The sequence below is a fragment of the Temnothorax americanus genome, unplaced genomic scaffold (genome assembly GCF_048541705.1).
Source record: "Temnothorax americanus isolate GAGA-0224 unplaced genomic scaffold, ASM4854170v1 Scaffold5, whole genome shotgun sequence".
In the NCBI taxonomy this organism is placed as follows: domain Eukaryota; kingdom Metazoa; phylum Arthropoda; class Insecta; order Hymenoptera; family Formicidae; genus Temnothorax; species Temnothorax americanus.
Window position 1 is genome coordinate 5,148,691 of NW_027509657.1, and position 17,918 is coordinate 5,166,608.

Here is a 17,918-nt window from a genome sequence, read left to right on the forward strand (position 1 = left end):
ATATCGAAATAAATGTATACGTTAGTTATTAAAACGGCATTTGAAGTTATAATGATGAGACAATTTGAATTTTTAACATTTATTATTATAGAAAAGAAGAAAGTTGTTAAAATGTTGTAGAAACATATTTTGTAATGAAACAAAAATTGTTTTTTAAAATTAAAGTTAAAATTCTTATTATTGTACAGTGTTATTTTAAACACTAGAAGTTCTTACTTAAGAATTTGCAATTAATTTTGTTTATAAATAATTTAATTTAAAGTTAAAGTTATATTTTTAGATAGAATATAAGATGGCTAAACATAGAAAAATTTAAAGAATATTCTTTCCAGCTATGGCTAAAAGCACGTATTTTCGTGCTTACTATTTCTTCCATATTTTATCCGACATATTTCTTTGGAAGAATTTTAATTCGATAAAAGACATCGGTGTCAATCGAATAATACAGTAATCCGATGTTATATACATATATATTATATACTTTTTCAAATGTTTTTTGCAATCTCTGCCGCCGCCGTTTATGCGAACTTATATTCGATTCGTTCTGCACCCTCAATTTGCTCACAAGCGATTAGAAAATTATTCTATGATCGATGTAATTCTATTTTTACATGATGATAATTGTATCGTTCTTGCAAAATTGAAAATTTTTCTGAATCACACAGTGATGTCATTAAATCTCTGACGTCACTGTGCTTTATCGACCGCAGCAGTTTCCAGTTACTTATCTGTTATTGGTTAAATATCACTTTTTTTACAGATTTTTTAAAATAATTCTTTGGACAAATATGTAACAATGGTTATTTAACAAAATTAATAATTACTAAAAATATTGTAATGTTAGATACACAGTAACGAATTTTTTAAATGCTATTATATTATTCGTAGAAAATCAATTTTAAAGGAAATGTTTATTTTAAGGAACTTACATTTACGAAAAATATCCATAAAATTCTTGGAGCTGTTGAGGCTGGAGCAGAATAATTCCCGACGCATTGTGAACGTTATTTTGTGTGTACGAAATTATAGTGGTGGCGCAGTATTACGACACCGACGTCAATAAAGAATACGCGATCCGTGGGAACAGTGCCATTTTGAAGTGTGTCGTTCCTTCTTTCGTCGCCGATTTCGTCAAAGTCTTATCCTGGCACACGGATCAGGGAGAGGAATTCGTACCTGGCGATGACTTTGGTATAAACAGGATTAGGGTTTGATCAGCGAACTGATCGATCTTCTTAACTCTTTGCGAGCAGAAAATTTCGTCGTTGCATCTTTGACATATAATGATCTTTGTCTATACAAAATTAAAAACCGAGAATTTTAAAATTATTCTGAAAATATCTAAAGATTTGTAACAATACGAAATTTATTATATTTGATAACCTAGTCATTACATAGAAACCCATTGAGACAAAATGCATTTAAATTTCTCATTAAATTTTCTATTCTGAGTCTCGCCCAAATTTTATTAACGCATTTTCCCAATTTATTTATACCCTTTGCACAGGGACAATTAGAAAATAATGTCCCGCTCATATATTTCAGTTCGATGGCACAAATGCATCGTGTCGTTCGGTTGAGTGACTGACACCATCCGTGCGACTCGGCTTCTCGTATATTGATCTCAATTGCCACGGTGGCAAAATGCAAATCAATTTGGAGCGGTGCAACGCGAAAGTATATGGGTCGCTCACTTTCCACTTCCACGGCTAGCACGTGTGTGTGTGTGTGTGTGTATATGTACATATATGTGTACATCGTCACATTCGTCTCGTTAACGTTATATTCAACTCGATATGTATCTAGCGTTAGCCGAAACGATCGGATATTTGACCGTTGTCAGCTATCTCTCTCATTTTTCTATTAAACCACAGGGTATTCGCTTCTGACGCGCCGTCTGTGTACTTTAAATATATCAGTTCGTTTAATAATATTTATCTTTATTCTGCTCTTTTTTCTTTGTTCTGAAAATTAATAGTAACAATGCTAATTGATCTTAATAACAATAGAAATTATATTGCATTTTTATTAGTACTTACTATTATTTTTATGGTCTCGTTAATGCATTAGTATTTCTTAAAAATACGAAAGTAGTTAGTATCTCAATTATGGAACAATTATTCTCGTAATTACAATTAAATTTGATTTTATATAATTTCATAAAAGCGAGGAAAATTTCACGGTTTTGTTTTAAACTTTTTGGAATATTGTATCGACGCATCTAGGGTACATATGCGTATACGCACGCATGCACCGGGCTTGAAAGTCAATCGATCGTGTGCCATCATGATGTCTGCTCGCGTTAGCGACTGCCGGCATAAGATGCGACAACGCAAATAATTCTGCTCGCGGAGCAATAGCGAGATATATTGTCCAAAGCTGCCGTCAACGTCGTCGAGATTTCGTTCGGTATAAGTAAAAAATTAATTTTTTCATATATATGAAAAAAAATGATTAAAAAAAAACCTTTTATGAATATGTAATTTTGCATTGTAAAGATAATATGTCACCAGAGCAACTTGAAATGGTCATAAAACATGTTCCCATGCACGGACCTGCGTGTGTTCCATTGAATGTATTTCCAATCGTTGTGAAAATGAAAGCGGTACGAGTGGACGCCGTTATGTTCATTGTCAGTAGAAAAATCGGACTCGCGCAGATTATTTCGATCGTTTATTGCAGTGGTGCATCAATATTATCAGTCAGAGGTCAACAACGAGTATGTAATACGCGGCAACGCGGCCATTCTCAAGTGCAGTATACCGAGCTTCGTCGCAGAATTCGTTCAGGTTATTGGGTGGCAGGACGATCAAGGGAACTCTTTCGATCCGGATCAGGACAACGGTATAATCCGAAACTTTTAGAAAATTCGGAAAGTCGGAACCCGCGTGGGCAGCGAATTAAACTGGTCAACGTCGTCGACGTCGCGAGATATTTCTTCTCGTTTGACAGCGTATCGCGTATCGCGAATTTCGCTGATAGTTCGCTGATATTCAAATTAATTGAAGTAAAAATCTAAGAGCAACCTTTTTGAAACGTACATTGAACTTGCTACTTCGTGTTTAAATGGCTGGCTTTACACGAGTATATAGGAGGGCTTGGTGTTTTATTTGAGACTTGCGTAACTAATGCAATTTCTTGAGTAGGTCGAATCACGAGGCTTCCACTTACTAAGAACCAGTTTCCGTAATTACATAGTGGAGCATAGGATTAAATTGTATAATGCTAGCTGCCAGAGTGCGACTCTAATGTTGCAATCTCTTTGATCGTAATCACCTAATTTTCTCCAGAGAAATACATATATTTCATTTTCTACGGAACGATTAAATCAACATGCGTAACAAGGTATTGTCTGTAATGACTCGCACGACATGACAATAATTAAAGAATGTTACGCGGCGTCCTGAACTGAGAGAAAATAGTTTCTTCTCGATTAGGCACGCAGCAACGCAACGCGATATTCGGAAGCACGCAATGTGCGATGTAGCAACACACAATGCACCATTATAATATGCCATTATCTTTCGCAGTCGTGACTCAGTATTACGAGGCGGAAGTGGTATCGGAATACGTGATACGCGGAAATGCGGCTATTTTAAAATGCACCATACCGAGCTTCGTCGCCGAATTTGTGTCGGTCGAATCGTGGGTGGGAAGCGACGGTTCGACTTTCAGATCGTCTACTGATTACGGTACCTACATTACAACATACGTGTTCCTATTCATGTGCGCTTATTCTTTTACCGCTCCTTCTACAGCAGAATCCTGAAAAGAATGATACGCCGGGGAGAAATTTATCTCTCCTCTATTTTTCTGCTTCCTTCATTCATCTAGTTAAAGAAAACTGATATCAGTTATTTTTACTAATATAACGATGACATCTTTCTAAAGCAATAACAAGATGTCTTCGTTATATCAGTAAAATATGTGGAAAACTCGTTGCTAAAAGAAGATAAAAGTAAGGTTTTTAGAAATTTTTGCTATTGATCACGATACGCATCTCTCTTTGATAGAAAAAAAATATTTACGATACAGATTTTTATGACGTTTGCAGCTTTTGTTATATCTTTACATGTTTTTATAAATATGTATTTGTGAGGCAAGATAAATTATTTTATTCATTCAGAAGCAATTAGCAACCTACGCGTGTGATATTTTAAACACTTATCCTGGTTGTATCTCATTTCAGATCATTTTTGATGCATTTTATTGACTTATAATGCGCAAGCGTTGCACAATTTGTATGATGACCACTGATGAGCAAACGTGTCGGCCAATAAGTACATACGATGAGTACACAGAGCGAGGAAATTCTCTTTCCGGTCGTATCACCCCTGACTCCCTGCTACTCAGACACCCTGTCCCCTCGCCTAACTTTGTCAAAGTTCAAAGTGGCACGTGGTAACGATTCGTTTCCGCCGGCCACGCGGTCCGATCTGACGGGGCGGCAGAACGGCGGCGGCAGCACGTACATACGAGAGAGTTAATGAACCATCCGGTAGCTCTCACGCCGCGAATTACGATAGGCCTAAGAAAATAAGCCGACACCGTGTCTACGGACGAGCGTAGAAAAGGGAAGTTGCGCAAGGAAAGTCTGGAATAAATTTTCCGTTTCAGCATGGTGTAACGCCAGAGTCTAGTAAGCACATTTTGACGGATTGAAAACGCAATAAGATAGTGCGAAAAGAACAAAAGCAATATTTTCCTGGAATTTGATTTACGATTGCATTATCCTGCTTATTTCGCTCTATTTTAGATGTTTAAAAGTATTTACAAGGCACCGTGATTCAGAAAGACCTCAAACTGCTTCTACTATAATTTTCACTGCTTTTTAAATAAAAATATGACTGTTTACTCGGGATTTATTTTATGATGTCTCTAAAAAACTTTTTTATTCGTAGACATCTAATTATACCTTCTTTCTTGCTGATTTATTTGCGGAAAACGTATATTCCATCTGCAAATAATATAAAAGACTGAAAATAGCGATTATACATACTTTATTTTGCATACCATGGGGCTATTTTTAAACGATACGACATTTCTTATTGATTTAATCAAAAACATACGCTTATTTTAATATGTACTCCCCACATAGTCGTCACTCAACCTTACAATCCGGAGATCTTGACCGAATACGTTATCAGGGGAAACAGCGCGATATTAAAATGCAGCATCCCCAGTTACATCGCAGAATTCGTTACTGTCGAGGCGTGGATTCGCGAAGATGGAGAGGTTTACCTTCCAGCGGATCTTGCGGTTGCGCAGGGTACTACAGATCCCATTGGGCGATTCTCAATTATTTTAAGTGTCCTCCACCGAAAATTTGTACATGGATTAGGATGTTTATTCTAATAGAAAAAAATGTTTAATAGGAAAATATTAAGAATAAATAATTCAAGATTTTAGAAAGGATTTAGAATTTATATAGTAACTTAACTTGTTTCTTGAATTAAAAGAAATCATTTTAACATAAAAAATATCAAATTTGCATTAATCCTTTTAGGTTCTTAGAAAAGTCAATTAGATATTATAATTGCATTGAGAACTTTATACAGTTCTTTTCTTGCAACTAATCCTATGCAATTTGCTGTGGAAAATATCCGTCGCTTATTTATGTTTTACTAACATCGCTAGCCGAAGTAATAGTTTTTTTCTTTTATGACCCTATTATGCAGGGCGCATTTTATTTTCCGTCGATCCACCTGTTTAACTCTTTGAAGGGTATTTTTATAAGAATGTAGCAAAAGATGTTTTGTGATGTGTCATAAAACAAAATATCTCATGTTATGTGTAACATGACAAAGAATATTCTGAATTTTTATTCGATTAATTGATTTATTTTATATATAAAGAGGTACAAATTAATCACATAAATCTCACCGTTATGAAACCAGGAAAATTATTAAACCTTCGAGGAAACGATTAATTTTTTACCGTGTCTCAAAGAGTTAACGTATTGCCGGCAGTGGTTTCGCAGTTCTACGTTACCGAGGCCGAGAACGAATACGTGATTCGGGCTAACAGCGCGATCATGAAATGCAAAATACCGAGCTTCGTGTCCGAGTTCGTCCAGGTGGATCAGTGGATGGCCGACGACGGGACGATTTACACGCCCGGACAGGAGTACGGTATGACGCCGGTCGATGCCGACGTAGTATGCGTTGTTGTATCCGCGGAACAGCTTCTTCTTCTCCATTCTCTTATTTCCCCCGTTATTCTCATTTCCCACCCTCAAACGAACTTTCGCACTTTCTTCTCATCCGTTTCCAGGCAATCCGACAACTGTCGGTTGCAGTTCGCGGCTCGTGACGAGCTCCAACTTTTACTTTCGGATTTCTGCTGTAGTTTAGGGCAATCGTGCGTATCGAGAAAGAATCGCATTAGGAAGCGTGCGAAAGATGGATACGAAAACGATACCGAAATGAGTTTTGACGATAACAATTTCAATGGCGAAAAATACGATGCCTCTGCAGAATCTTAATCGTCTTTCGGTGCAGTTCGAGTAGCGTCCGTCAAAGCGAAATTTAATATCATGATACATCACGAGATCTGCTCTGAGAGAAATCGCGCGTTACAGTGGTCCAGCAATTTTACGAGACGAGGGTCATCGACGAGTTCGTCTTACGCGGAAATACGGCAACCCTGAAGTGCCTCGTGCCCAGCTTTGTGGCGGATTTCGTAGATGTGATTGAATGGCAGGCTGAGGATGGTTCCACGTATACCACGAATAGCCAGGAAGAAAAGGGTACTTATGTTGGTTGCACGAAATCAACGTTAACGAAATAATATTTGTAAATCTGTCGACATATGTATCAATTCTAAATCTTGATTATGTCATAGCGATGCAACAATTTTTTATTTTTTCTAGATCCTTTTTATCTCTCAATATATTTTTCTATGTCCTTAAAAGTTCTCACGAGATCCATCTTTCAAAGCACTTTGTAAATTAAATTACAATGTGCTCGTCTCAAATAGACGGAGACGATTTATTTATCCATTATATGTCGCACATACTAGCGTCGTTCGGTATTAGAACGTGCACTCTCATATACATAATAGAAAGAAGGATTGGTGGTCGATGGAGTGGAACGCGGGTTCTGTCCCAAAAAAATTGCCCTTTTTCGATTAATAGGCGATCGGGAAGGGTGAATATATAGAAGAGGAGCATGCGGCTTGCAGTGGTCTCGTTCAACGTGATCCTCGGATCAGGATAAGCCGAATTAATCGGGTCGAGAAGCGAATTAACGCCCGCGCAACCAGGCGATTTGATCCACTTTTAGCAAAGAGAGAGGATCGTTAAAGGGTTATTCCCGGCAACGTAATCGAATCTACCTTACGGCCGCGGTAGCCAGTGCCCGAATATATTGCGATATTAATTAATGGGGCGAGGATATATGGCAAGCATTAATGTATTAAATTTTACCGTGCTTCCATGTGAGAAGTTGTTTTTATATAGTTACATGGCATAATCTCGCTTCTGTATCTAACTTTTAATTATGGAAATGGATATTATTTCCTGAATGGTTGCGTATTTTAAAAGCGTCGTAACTAAATTTATTTATCAACTCGTGAGAGTAGAAATTAGGATAATAGAAATCTTAGCAGAATTGGCACAAAACTCGGCTTGTGGTTATAAAATGATATTGAGAGAGAGAAATGTTATTTTAAATATTAATTCGGAGTGCAATATTCGTAAAATATGCCGCGTATTGATATCTTCTTCGACGTAGAATTCGCGAACTTTCTGTATGAAATTAAGAGTCGAGAGCGCGGATTTGCTAATTTGCAATTAGATTAAGTTGGGTTAAGTGGATCGATGTCCACGTGCATCGAATGTTGCTGAACTCGATAGGAGCACGATCGGAAACTGGCTGCAGCGGTAGCCAGTTTGCAGACAGCCAGCCTCATTGGAATTTTAATCGGCGCGATCAAAGCGCGTACTCGTCAGCCTAGAACAAACGCCAAACTCTTGTTTTTTTTTCTCGCTTCATTTGCAGTGGTCGCCCAGTACTTTGAGGTTCAGGTTTACGATCAGTTCGCGATACGCGGCAACGCGGCTATTTTCAAGTGTCAAGTTCCCTCGTTCGTGGCCGACCACGTGGACGTGGTGGGATGGATCGATTCCAACGGCGGCAGTTACGTCGCCGACGCACAGTCATATGGTATATAGTATAATAAAAACTGAAGGGATGCACGCGTTGCGCATTGTGCCCTGCCTTGTAAACTGGAAAATCGCAAATTTTGTCTGAACCTAGGGCGCAGATCACCGAACGAGAGAACTGGATCGATCGACCGAGTTATTCGATCTTGCATGCGCTTCCCACAATTTCCTCCTTTCCTCTTAATGATACCACGTATCATGTTTGCTTGGTTTAAATGTGAAGTGTGTAAGGCGTATGCAACACGCCTTACGATTAGATATCTTTCATATCGTTGCGATGTGCATCGATGTGCCACTTGTTTATTGAACGTGTATAACGAATCGTAATGTTGAACATCGATCGCGTCTATTTCAAGACCGGTCGCGCGACCAGTTCTCTTTGACAGGAAACATATTCTTCAGTTGCCGCCGACAGTAGAGTTTATTTTAATTCACAAAGAATAGAGACGTGATGGTGACGTGAATAGGATTCCTGATTATGATACGCCCGTTTCGCTGGAACAGAATTTATCGAGTCATTGAAAACCGTCGTGATGATCACGTTGCAAGAATAACGTCTGGGTCGTTCGTCGAGTACCTGTTTTTATTATAAATTGCGAAAAAGATTTATTACACACTATATAATATTTATTACACATTATATGTTACAATATAATATCGAAGCGTTTTCGTGTTAATTAAACCGTACTTGTTAATCAACATTTCTGAAAATTTATGATATAAATTTTACAATAATATGGAATGTTATAACAGTTTTTTGCATAAACTTTTAAATTGATCTCGTTAAAGCGTGTAAAAATACGTTATTTTGTTGATTAACAACTTATCCGCAAGCCAGTTTAATATAAGCACACAATATTTTACGGTTTGATATTCTTTTCTTGGTATAAGATAACATAAATACTCACTTTGAATTAATGAAACTAGTTTTTTTTGCGGCTCATATAAATTCGATTAAAACATACTAGGAAATTACGTAATAAACTGCGTTTACGCAATCCGTGTGTAACGCAGGTAGAAATGATAAATAAGTTTATATACGATACATAAATATTTAATAATTAATTATTGAATGATATAAATTATCAAATTATTAAAAATCAAAAGGATATGAAAAAATATTTTTGTATTTGACTTTAATTGTTAGACGCAACACCTCATCTATCGCTATGAAATTAATTAATATCTTCATTTTTTACGTACAAATCGACGAAATCGTCGATGGTATGAAATCAAAATCGTATAGTTAATCGACGAACGATCGACACGTCCTGCCAGGTGGGAGATGTGCGCCTTATGGTAAAGCCGGAAACCCGTGTCTGGTTGCAGTTGTCGGGCAGCGGTATGCAGTGAACGTGATGGACGAACACGTCCTTCGGGGGAACGCCGCAATTATCAAGTGTCACATACCGAGCTTCGTCGCCGAATTCGTCGAGGTTGACTCTTGGATCGAAGACGAGACCACTGATATATATCCTAGCGCCGATTACGGTACACGATGCGCAACATTTCATGTTCATCTTCATTCTGCTCGAATATCGCGCGAATCTTCCATTTCTACGAAACTCCGTAGTCCACCAAATCGGCGAATCATGCGGAAACTTATCGAGAAAACAAACGCATGGAACGCGATAGGAATTATGTTCTATTCTCGTGTGCATTTGTGTTATTTTGTTGTCGAAGTTATATGATTTTCGAGATAACATCTGTGCAGAATATTTCAGATTCAGTTTAGGAACAGATTTTTCAACAAGTTTTTTATGGGTTTTCATTTTTTCTTCTTGTATTTTTGTTAAGAAAATTTATGAATTTCTTTTGCGTTATCTGTTCTGTAAGAGCGATGCATGCCGAGCGTTTGGTAAATGTAATAGAATTACAGTGCTCGGTAAGCTATTAGTATGCTGTGATGTAGCTCAAGGATTCTCTCATGCGTCGCCTGACCATCGTCCGGTAATGACACTCCGTTTGATGATCGCTTTCGTATTCGAGCAAGAATTATCCTCGGCTCGACCGTGACAAAATAAAAACGCGCTGGTTTCAGTCACGAGATTCGTAGCAAATACGTACGCAGTGACGATGGCTTTACACAAATTTTGACACGTGGGAGGGAAAAAGAGAATGGCAGGGAAAGGAATTAAACTTTTTCACACATGAATTTATAGTTGCGAAATAACAAAAATACCAATCCAGGTCGTTTAAATCGTTCCATCGGCCTCCGCTCTATCGACCAAGTACCGTTCGAATCGATACCGTATCACGGATACGCGTGTAAAATGCAAGATATATACGTATTCTCTTATTGTTTTGATGGGATGTCCCTCGTTTCAAAAGTACCGTGCAATGTAGGATTTTACGTGGAAATTTGTACGACGTTGACTGCCGCTGCTCGCGCTGTTCCAGACCTCTTTTCCCTCTTTCCACCGATTTTTTTTTTCGGTCATTCGATCGGTCCCATCCATCTCTTCTCACCTGTACCCTCCTCTCTGTGTGGTAGTAGCTAAATGGCTGTGGATACCGCTTGTGTATATGATCGCATGAAACTAGTTCGCCTATCCAGGAAGTCTCGTTTGTCGATGAGATTTGGCCGCAAAAGCGATCAGATTCGTTAGAGGCGTTGAAACTAGAGTTTCAACCGCAATAGAGATTAACGCGCAAAATGGATTAACAGGCAATTCGTTATATCTCGTTTGTTAAGGTAATCTGTGTCAAGTAATATTGGGCATATATAGTTATTTAATAGAAGTAGTTTATATCGAAGATTTAATAATAAGATTGTCTTTTTACAAAACAGTTTATTTATCATATGTTTATGATACTAATGAATAGATTTTAGAATTAGTGTGTCACTTTTTTTTACGTTTATTATAATAAATACAAAGAATACATAGATTTCCTGGATACTTCAACGAGCGAGGGGAATATCGCGCGCCATACATTTACATTTGCAAAGAGACGAATACGTGATTTCGCATAATATCTTTCCTATGAGTCTGCACGACAGACGTGGGCCGCGAGATTCCCTTGCTGTTCTTTGGCGAACGTGCTTTGATTCCGTGAAGAATTCGCCGAATCGTTAAAGCGGGAATTTGAGAAAGGGTCCGTGTCCATTCAGCGTTCGGCGAGTTCGTACACGAAGAATACTGCATGTACATTAAGCAAGACGGCATTGTGCTCGAAGTTTCGTAATTTTACTGCCATTCGAGCATCGTGCGATTAAGTCGGGATAATCGATTTTCCCTTGATACTAATGACATATGTGCCTGTAATTAATCGGTAGTGATGTGTTCGTAACTAATCAATTGGTACTGATATCACGCGACATCAAACAATGCAATAATCAGTCGATCGATTATCCTGACGAGTCACGTAGGCGAGACTAATGCGCAATGAATAACGCGTGCAACTCTGGACGGGTTTAGATGGAAAATACTTGGTACTGCCATCCGGAGAGCTGCACATCAGGGACGTCGGACCCGAAGACGGATACAAGACTTACCAATGCCGCACGAAGCACCGACTCACCGGCGAAACTAGGCTATCCGCAACGAAGGGTCGTCTCGTCATTACTGGTAAGTTAAAATGCCAAAGTGTCTCGTTTCTTTCATACGGAAATCACGATTCTGATTCGGCACCGCTCTCTTTGAAAACGTTTCTCGATTATCCTTCGATGTAAGCGGAGGTACAGCTTCACTAATCAACGTCTTGTATCGGTTTTTCGAAAGAAATCAGAATCGTATTTCTAGTCTCGGACCTGGATACCATAATTCACACCTTCAACTTTGCGGATCAATACAGTTATTTGCAGCGATTAATTTACATAAGCACGCACATTACAATTATGAAAGCTAATTAATTATGAAATTATCATTGCGTAATAATTTGTTTGTCTATCGCATTAATTATAAATTAATCGAGTTAAATATAAAATTGATATTATAACAAGTATAAAATATTGTCTTTTTTTCTTTTTTCTAAAACTTAGTTTACACATCTTTTTCAGTTTAGCATAAATTTGGAAACGTCAATATTTTTTTAATATTGTTATTATATTATCTATTTTATTGCGAGGTGTCTGGGTTCGACTTTATTATCCAAAAGATAATTGATTTTCCACAACAGAAGTAAATATACGCAAAACTAACATTTCTAGCATTACTGTAATCTTCTAGGTTATTTTTTAAATTAGTTTTTATTGTTGTAATAAATTATTTTTGTATTTCTGGAAAATCAGTTTTCTGTTCGGATTTATAGTCACGTTCAATGAACGTGCAATCATTTGCGCCAACGAGTTTGATCGACTCTCGGTTTTTTCGAAAACGTGAAAAGTCAAGAGAAGTTAATTTCACAACACCGATTCGAAATTTTTCTGGTCTCAGAAAAGTCGAAACGCATGTCCGTCATTTAGCGCGATCAAGCTCGGGGGTGAACCTGAATGCTGGGACAGGGTACCCCTGCGGGCACGCGCCACCGCCCGCCCAAAACTCGACTCTTGACATGATCGGTTTCGAGAGGAATTGTCCAAAGAAAGACAAATGAAAAGTAGATAAAGAGAGAAAGAAATGACTTGTGCGAAATTATTTCGTTTTGCGGCGCCTTCCGCGATCTCCGGGCTCTGTCCTTCGCTCTCGCGTGCGGTAAGTTTACGGAACATGTTCTTTCAGCCGAGAACTTCACCGTGTGGATGCTGCGCATAGTTAGACGCAATATACGTGGCACTCAACGCAGCTGAGCTTCGTTCTGTGCTGTGAATTAGGCGGAATTGATCGAATCTTTGTTCGCTCTTGCAGTAAATTAGCAAGGATATCCGTTAGCCGTTAAATGCGACAATGATACTAGCCACATTTTCCTCATTTTGAAAAGATCTCTTTTCAGTAATTGTTCTGCCTTGTTCATTTTTATGAAAAGAAAAAAAATGAAATCTTATATCAAGCTAAAATAAACGTATCAAATTGCTACATAAAATTTTGTTTTCGATTTTTATTTGTGACTTGTATCACTAGTTAACTCAATGGCTTATCTTATCATATAATTCGGGTAGTCGAGAATCAAGAAATCCTTTTTGATATACTCCGACGGATTCATCGCGTTACAACGCGGAACCACTTTCGCTTCGCCATCGCTTTCGTTTCGCGTTGAGTATCACACTGATCGGCAGGATAACACCGATAAACGAATCGCTTTGTTCGTATGAACGGCGCAATAGCGCGTAGGCAAAGCTGTCGAGTCACGTTGACGCGATGCTATAATCTAGAGGCTAACTAGAGCAAGATGCAATGTAGCTATAATAACGATGATCGGCGACACGAGCAGAGAGCTTGGCAAGTATACGGCTCCACTGGTTTTTCGTTATACAGAACCTGTGGGGAGTGTACGACCAAAGTTTCCTACGATGGACAACATAAACGGACTTTCCGCGAGCTTGGAAGGCAATATACCGCTTCTGTGCCCTGCCCAAGGATTTCCAGTACCATCTCATAGGTACGATGTTCTTGATCGGAGCGCAGATTAACTTATGACTTTATGAGGTTCCTTTATCTGCTAAATTATATCTCGGACAATGATTTATAAAATGACAAGGGAATAAAGTTGTGAAGGAAATAGCAAAGGCGAATCTATTGCATCTATTTCGGAACGAATAGCATCGTATCAGGGAGGACGAGAGATAAAATTAGTATTTATTTTTTGTTAGCTCAATATTTAAATATGTTTATTTAGATTTCTCAATTAGTCTTTTATCGCTTTTATCATAAAGTTAGGTGTTTTATTAAAATAACATACGAACATTCACCTGAAAATTTTCAAGAAATAACAGAATCTCGGTAATCAGACACGGATCTTACATAGCTCAGACAATTCCAAACTTTGTAGTAACGATGTAGATATCATTACTTGGAAAATAATGTTTCATGGTATCGTGTGTATGTATGTGTGCACAGGGGTTCCCCGTTCCTTCTCATTGCCTTAATTAAAGCATTTATGTCATCATTCTTGAAGGCGTTCATATACATTCGAATACGATCACGACGTTGAGTCGATTTATCATCTGTCTTTTCGCAAGTGGCGACTCTTGCTTTGTATTAAAATTACAAGCGAGTCCAAAGAATGCAAAAACAAGAACGGCGTGCTTTTTAGAGCCGGTGGGTAGTGTGCGCCCAAAAATTCCGTCGACGGACGATGTGCGCGGTTTCCGGACGTTCGTCGGAGACTCCCCGGCCCTGATGTGCCCGGCACAGGGGTTCCCCGTTCCCCTGTACAGGTAGAAACCACAACACCGTCACTACGTGCGAACGCGAGTCCTTCGGGATGACCGTTCGTCGCGGGCGCGCAAGTTCCCTATTATAAACGGTATGATCAGAGCCGATCGGGAGCGTGAGGCCCAAGTTCCCGACGATCGACGACTCCAGGAGCTTCCGCACAACGAAGGACGGCTCGGTCACGTTGATGTGTCCCGCTCAGGGTTTCCCTGTCCCCCTGTACAAGTAAGTCGCGCTTTACGAAAGTCGCTATGTATTTTTTTTTCTTTCTCTCTTCTTCTCGGGTGTCGTGATTCGGCACAGAGCCTGTGGGAAGCGTACGTCCGAAGTTTTCCAGCGTCAGCAATATAAACGGCCTCATCACGTCTACAAACGGAACTTTGCCGTTCTTGTGCCCTGCACAGGGTTTCCCGGTCCCGTCATATAGGTACTATATCATCGAGTGCCTTGATGTCATTTCGGTCTTAGAGCGAGCCTTACGTTGGTTCTCCATTAAGGAATTGCAATTAAATATTCCGTACTTGCGGTGAAACCGCTGGTAATTAGCAATGACGGTACACCTGACATCGCGCGGCAGTTCTCTCATTTTATACATCACGATTTTCTAATTAGCGATATGGCCTCAATTTAATATTAATGCGTTTTAATGAAAAATTTTGGACAACTATATTAACAATAACATATTTTATTTTACGGTTCTATAATTTTATCTGTTTTAAATCTTTTTCTTTCTTTGTTCGGGTATTTTCATATTTTTTTTTTTACAATATAATATTATTAGGGAGAAATTCTCTCTTTGTTATATTTTTTAGGGTTGCATGTTACGAACAAAGCCTAAAAAAGACAAAATTGCATTTACGTTTTTATCGCAAAAATTTGGAAATAATATAGATAAAGTTCGAGCTTCAGGGGTCCCCCGTCCTTCTACAGACAGACGATATCTCAACTAGCGGTAATATATACAGTATATGTGCCGTTCGATAATGTTTAGAGCCGGTTGGCAGCGTGAAACCGAAATTCCCAACGATAGACGACATCAGAGGATTTTGCATGATCAAAGGTGGATCCGTCACTTTGTTGTGCCCCGTTCAAGGGTTCCCTGTCCCGATTCAAAAGTAAGTCGAAATTCGTGAGAATGTTTCGCGCATCTCACTGTCGTCTTCACAATTATCCTCTTCTTTCCCGGGCTGCGACTGGCAGAGCCCGTAGCGAGCACACGTCCGAAACTTTCGAGTACCGTCAACCTGATTGGAATCGTGACGAAGACCAACGGGAGCTTGCCACTTTTTTGTCCTGCTCAAGGATTCCCGCTTCCGTCTTATAGGTAGGGCTCATTATTAAAACGGCGATTTAAATACGATGACATAAAGTCAAAAACTGTCATATATGTTTTTATAAATTTCTACAATAGATTTTTATAAATTAGAGACTATAGAGAACTAGGAATTTGATACGATAATTCTTGACGCGATGTTCAAGAAATATTGAATTATGACACGGAATTGTACACAAACCATCTGGTTAAATAATGAATTTTGAGCTGATTATCACTTCAATGTGGCTTCAAAGGGTTCCCTGTCCCCTAGCATACATACGTAAGTGGATCATTGTAACATTGTCAGCGTTTCCTTCCACGCCCGTGGTCTTTTTGTAGAACCCGTAGGGAGCGTACGTCCAAAGTTTCCGACAATGGATAACTCGCGGGGATTTATCTCGAACCAGAGAGACTCTTTGACTCTGCTCTGTCCTGCTCAAGGATTTCCTGTACCATCGCATAGGTGGGACAAGGTTATATCGCAGCAGATTTAGATTTTGTAATTAACGAAAGTATATCGCGGGAGCGACAGAAAGAACACGAGCAACTATGTAATCAAATTTAATTATTTTGAAAAAATTTGCAAACATTTTTTAAATATAAGTTTAACAGACCTATTTCTTTCTCTGACAATAAACAAATTTTTTTCATTGTTTCGAAAATATTTATTCGTTATTTTAATAATATCTATCTGGTAATACAATTGTTAATATGCCCTGTCTCAGCAAATTTTCTATACGATTTTTCGAGGAAAAATAGAATTCTATTAATTTAAGTTATCGCATTATCGTCGCGACAGTATGATCGTAGATACGCTCGTGCTTTCTCTTTCGCTTTCTTGTAGAACCAGTCGCCAGTACAAAACCGAAATTTCCGATGACAGAGAACTCGCGTACGTACACAGTTCACTGCGATCGGCCGCTGACTCTCATGTGTCCGGCGCAAGCCTTCCCCGTTCCAGCTTTCAGGTATACAAAGCGCTCATGTCATAAGAAAGCGAATGCGTATTATACAGCGACCATATTCCGGTTAATGCACGACGGCAATGCGGAATAATGTAAAAATAAGACGAGGAAGGGGAAATTGCGGACGGATATAGACGGTGTGCACGCTCTGTTCTCACTCTTCTCTTTTGATCTTTCAATGTCTATACGCAATCAACTCACGTATCAATTTCCGGTGACTGATGAAATGTTCCACGATTGTCATACGTGGAACATTTAAAACGTAATTTATTTATAATTTACTTCATAAACTGCATTAGATTTTTTTTTAATAAATAAAAAAGAGAGCAAATATCGTGTTTGGCATCTTCGAACTTCCGTAGAACCAGTCGCAAGCGCTCGTCCGAAATTTCCGTCGCTGGCGGACTCGCAGACATTCAAAGTGTATCTAGGCGGTGCGATGACGTTACTGTGTCCTGCTCAAGGGTTCCCCGTCCCATTGTACAGGTAAAGACTCCTTTTTTTCTTCCGCAAAAAAAAAGAACTTTTTTATCAGAGCCGGCGTCCAGCACGCGACCGCAATTGTCCGGCTCGAGTGATCTTCAGCGATTTAGTGTTTCTTTGCAAAAAGGTGTTACCCTTCTTTGTCCTGCTCAAGGATTCCCGGTACCTTTCTATAGGTAGGCTTTCGTGCATTATTTGCGAAGGGATTTAAGAAATCAAAGATTGATATACTTTTAACGTTCTATCTCTCTCGGCACCTACAACATGTCATTTCGTCAGGTAATTAATTTCTGATTTACTTGACATAATTTAATTCGTGTGGTTTTTCTCAGATTTTCTGAATTTTTATAATGACAAAAGTTAGAGAAATATTGTTACTGTGTCTCTGAAGGTAGGCTAATTCTCATTTGCTCGTTATCAACATAGAATGTTCATCGTTGTTGGCGAAGGGGGCGAACCCTATTCCAGCATAGTTAGAGTAATCTGGCACCGCCAGCTTTGTGCATATCGCACTGTCTAGCGTTCTGTTTTTAGAACCCGCGTCAAGCACCAAGCCTCAGTTTCCATCTGTAAACGACGTTGGGCTACGCGTTACAAAAGGCATGGGCTTTACGTTGTTATGCCCAGCTCAGGCGTTTCCGGTCGCCACGTATAGGTAGGTTGATGTATTGGTCGATCTCGCGCTATTGTCGTGAAGTGAGGAGAATCCGACGGAAAATATCAGAGGGCTTCTTCTC

The 17,918-nt window shown here is 39.0% G+C and overlaps 1 protein-coding gene across 50 annotated transcripts in view; it reads left to right on the plus strand.

Moving 5' to 3' along the window:
• Dscam1 (Down syndrome cell adhesion molecule 1) overlaps nucleotides 1-17,918 on the plus strand; it is a 68,300-nt gene that overhangs the window by 7,468 nt on the left and 42,914 nt on the right. For 20 of the 50 annotated variants that reach the window (XM_077418747.1, XM_077418745.1, XM_077418760.1 and 17 more), the window contains exons 5-6: nucleotides 5,099-5,269; nucleotides 11,584-11,733. In XM_077418747.1, the coding sequence (XP_077274873.1) occupies nucleotides 5,099-5,269; nucleotides 11,584-11,733 (321 nt within the window). Of the gene's footprint in view, nucleotides 1-1,029; nucleotides 1,192-2,682; nucleotides 2,845-3,530; nucleotides 3,693-5,098; nucleotides 5,270-5,969; nucleotides 6,132-6,580; nucleotides 6,749-8,000; nucleotides 8,166-9,493; nucleotides 9,656-11,583; nucleotides 11,734-13,518; nucleotides 13,643-14,519; nucleotides 14,644-17,060; nucleotides 17,185-17,918 lie in introns of all 50 variants that reach the window. The other 30 variants (XM_077418764.1, XM_077418796.1, XM_077418789.1 and 27 more) reach the window with 12 other exon arrangements.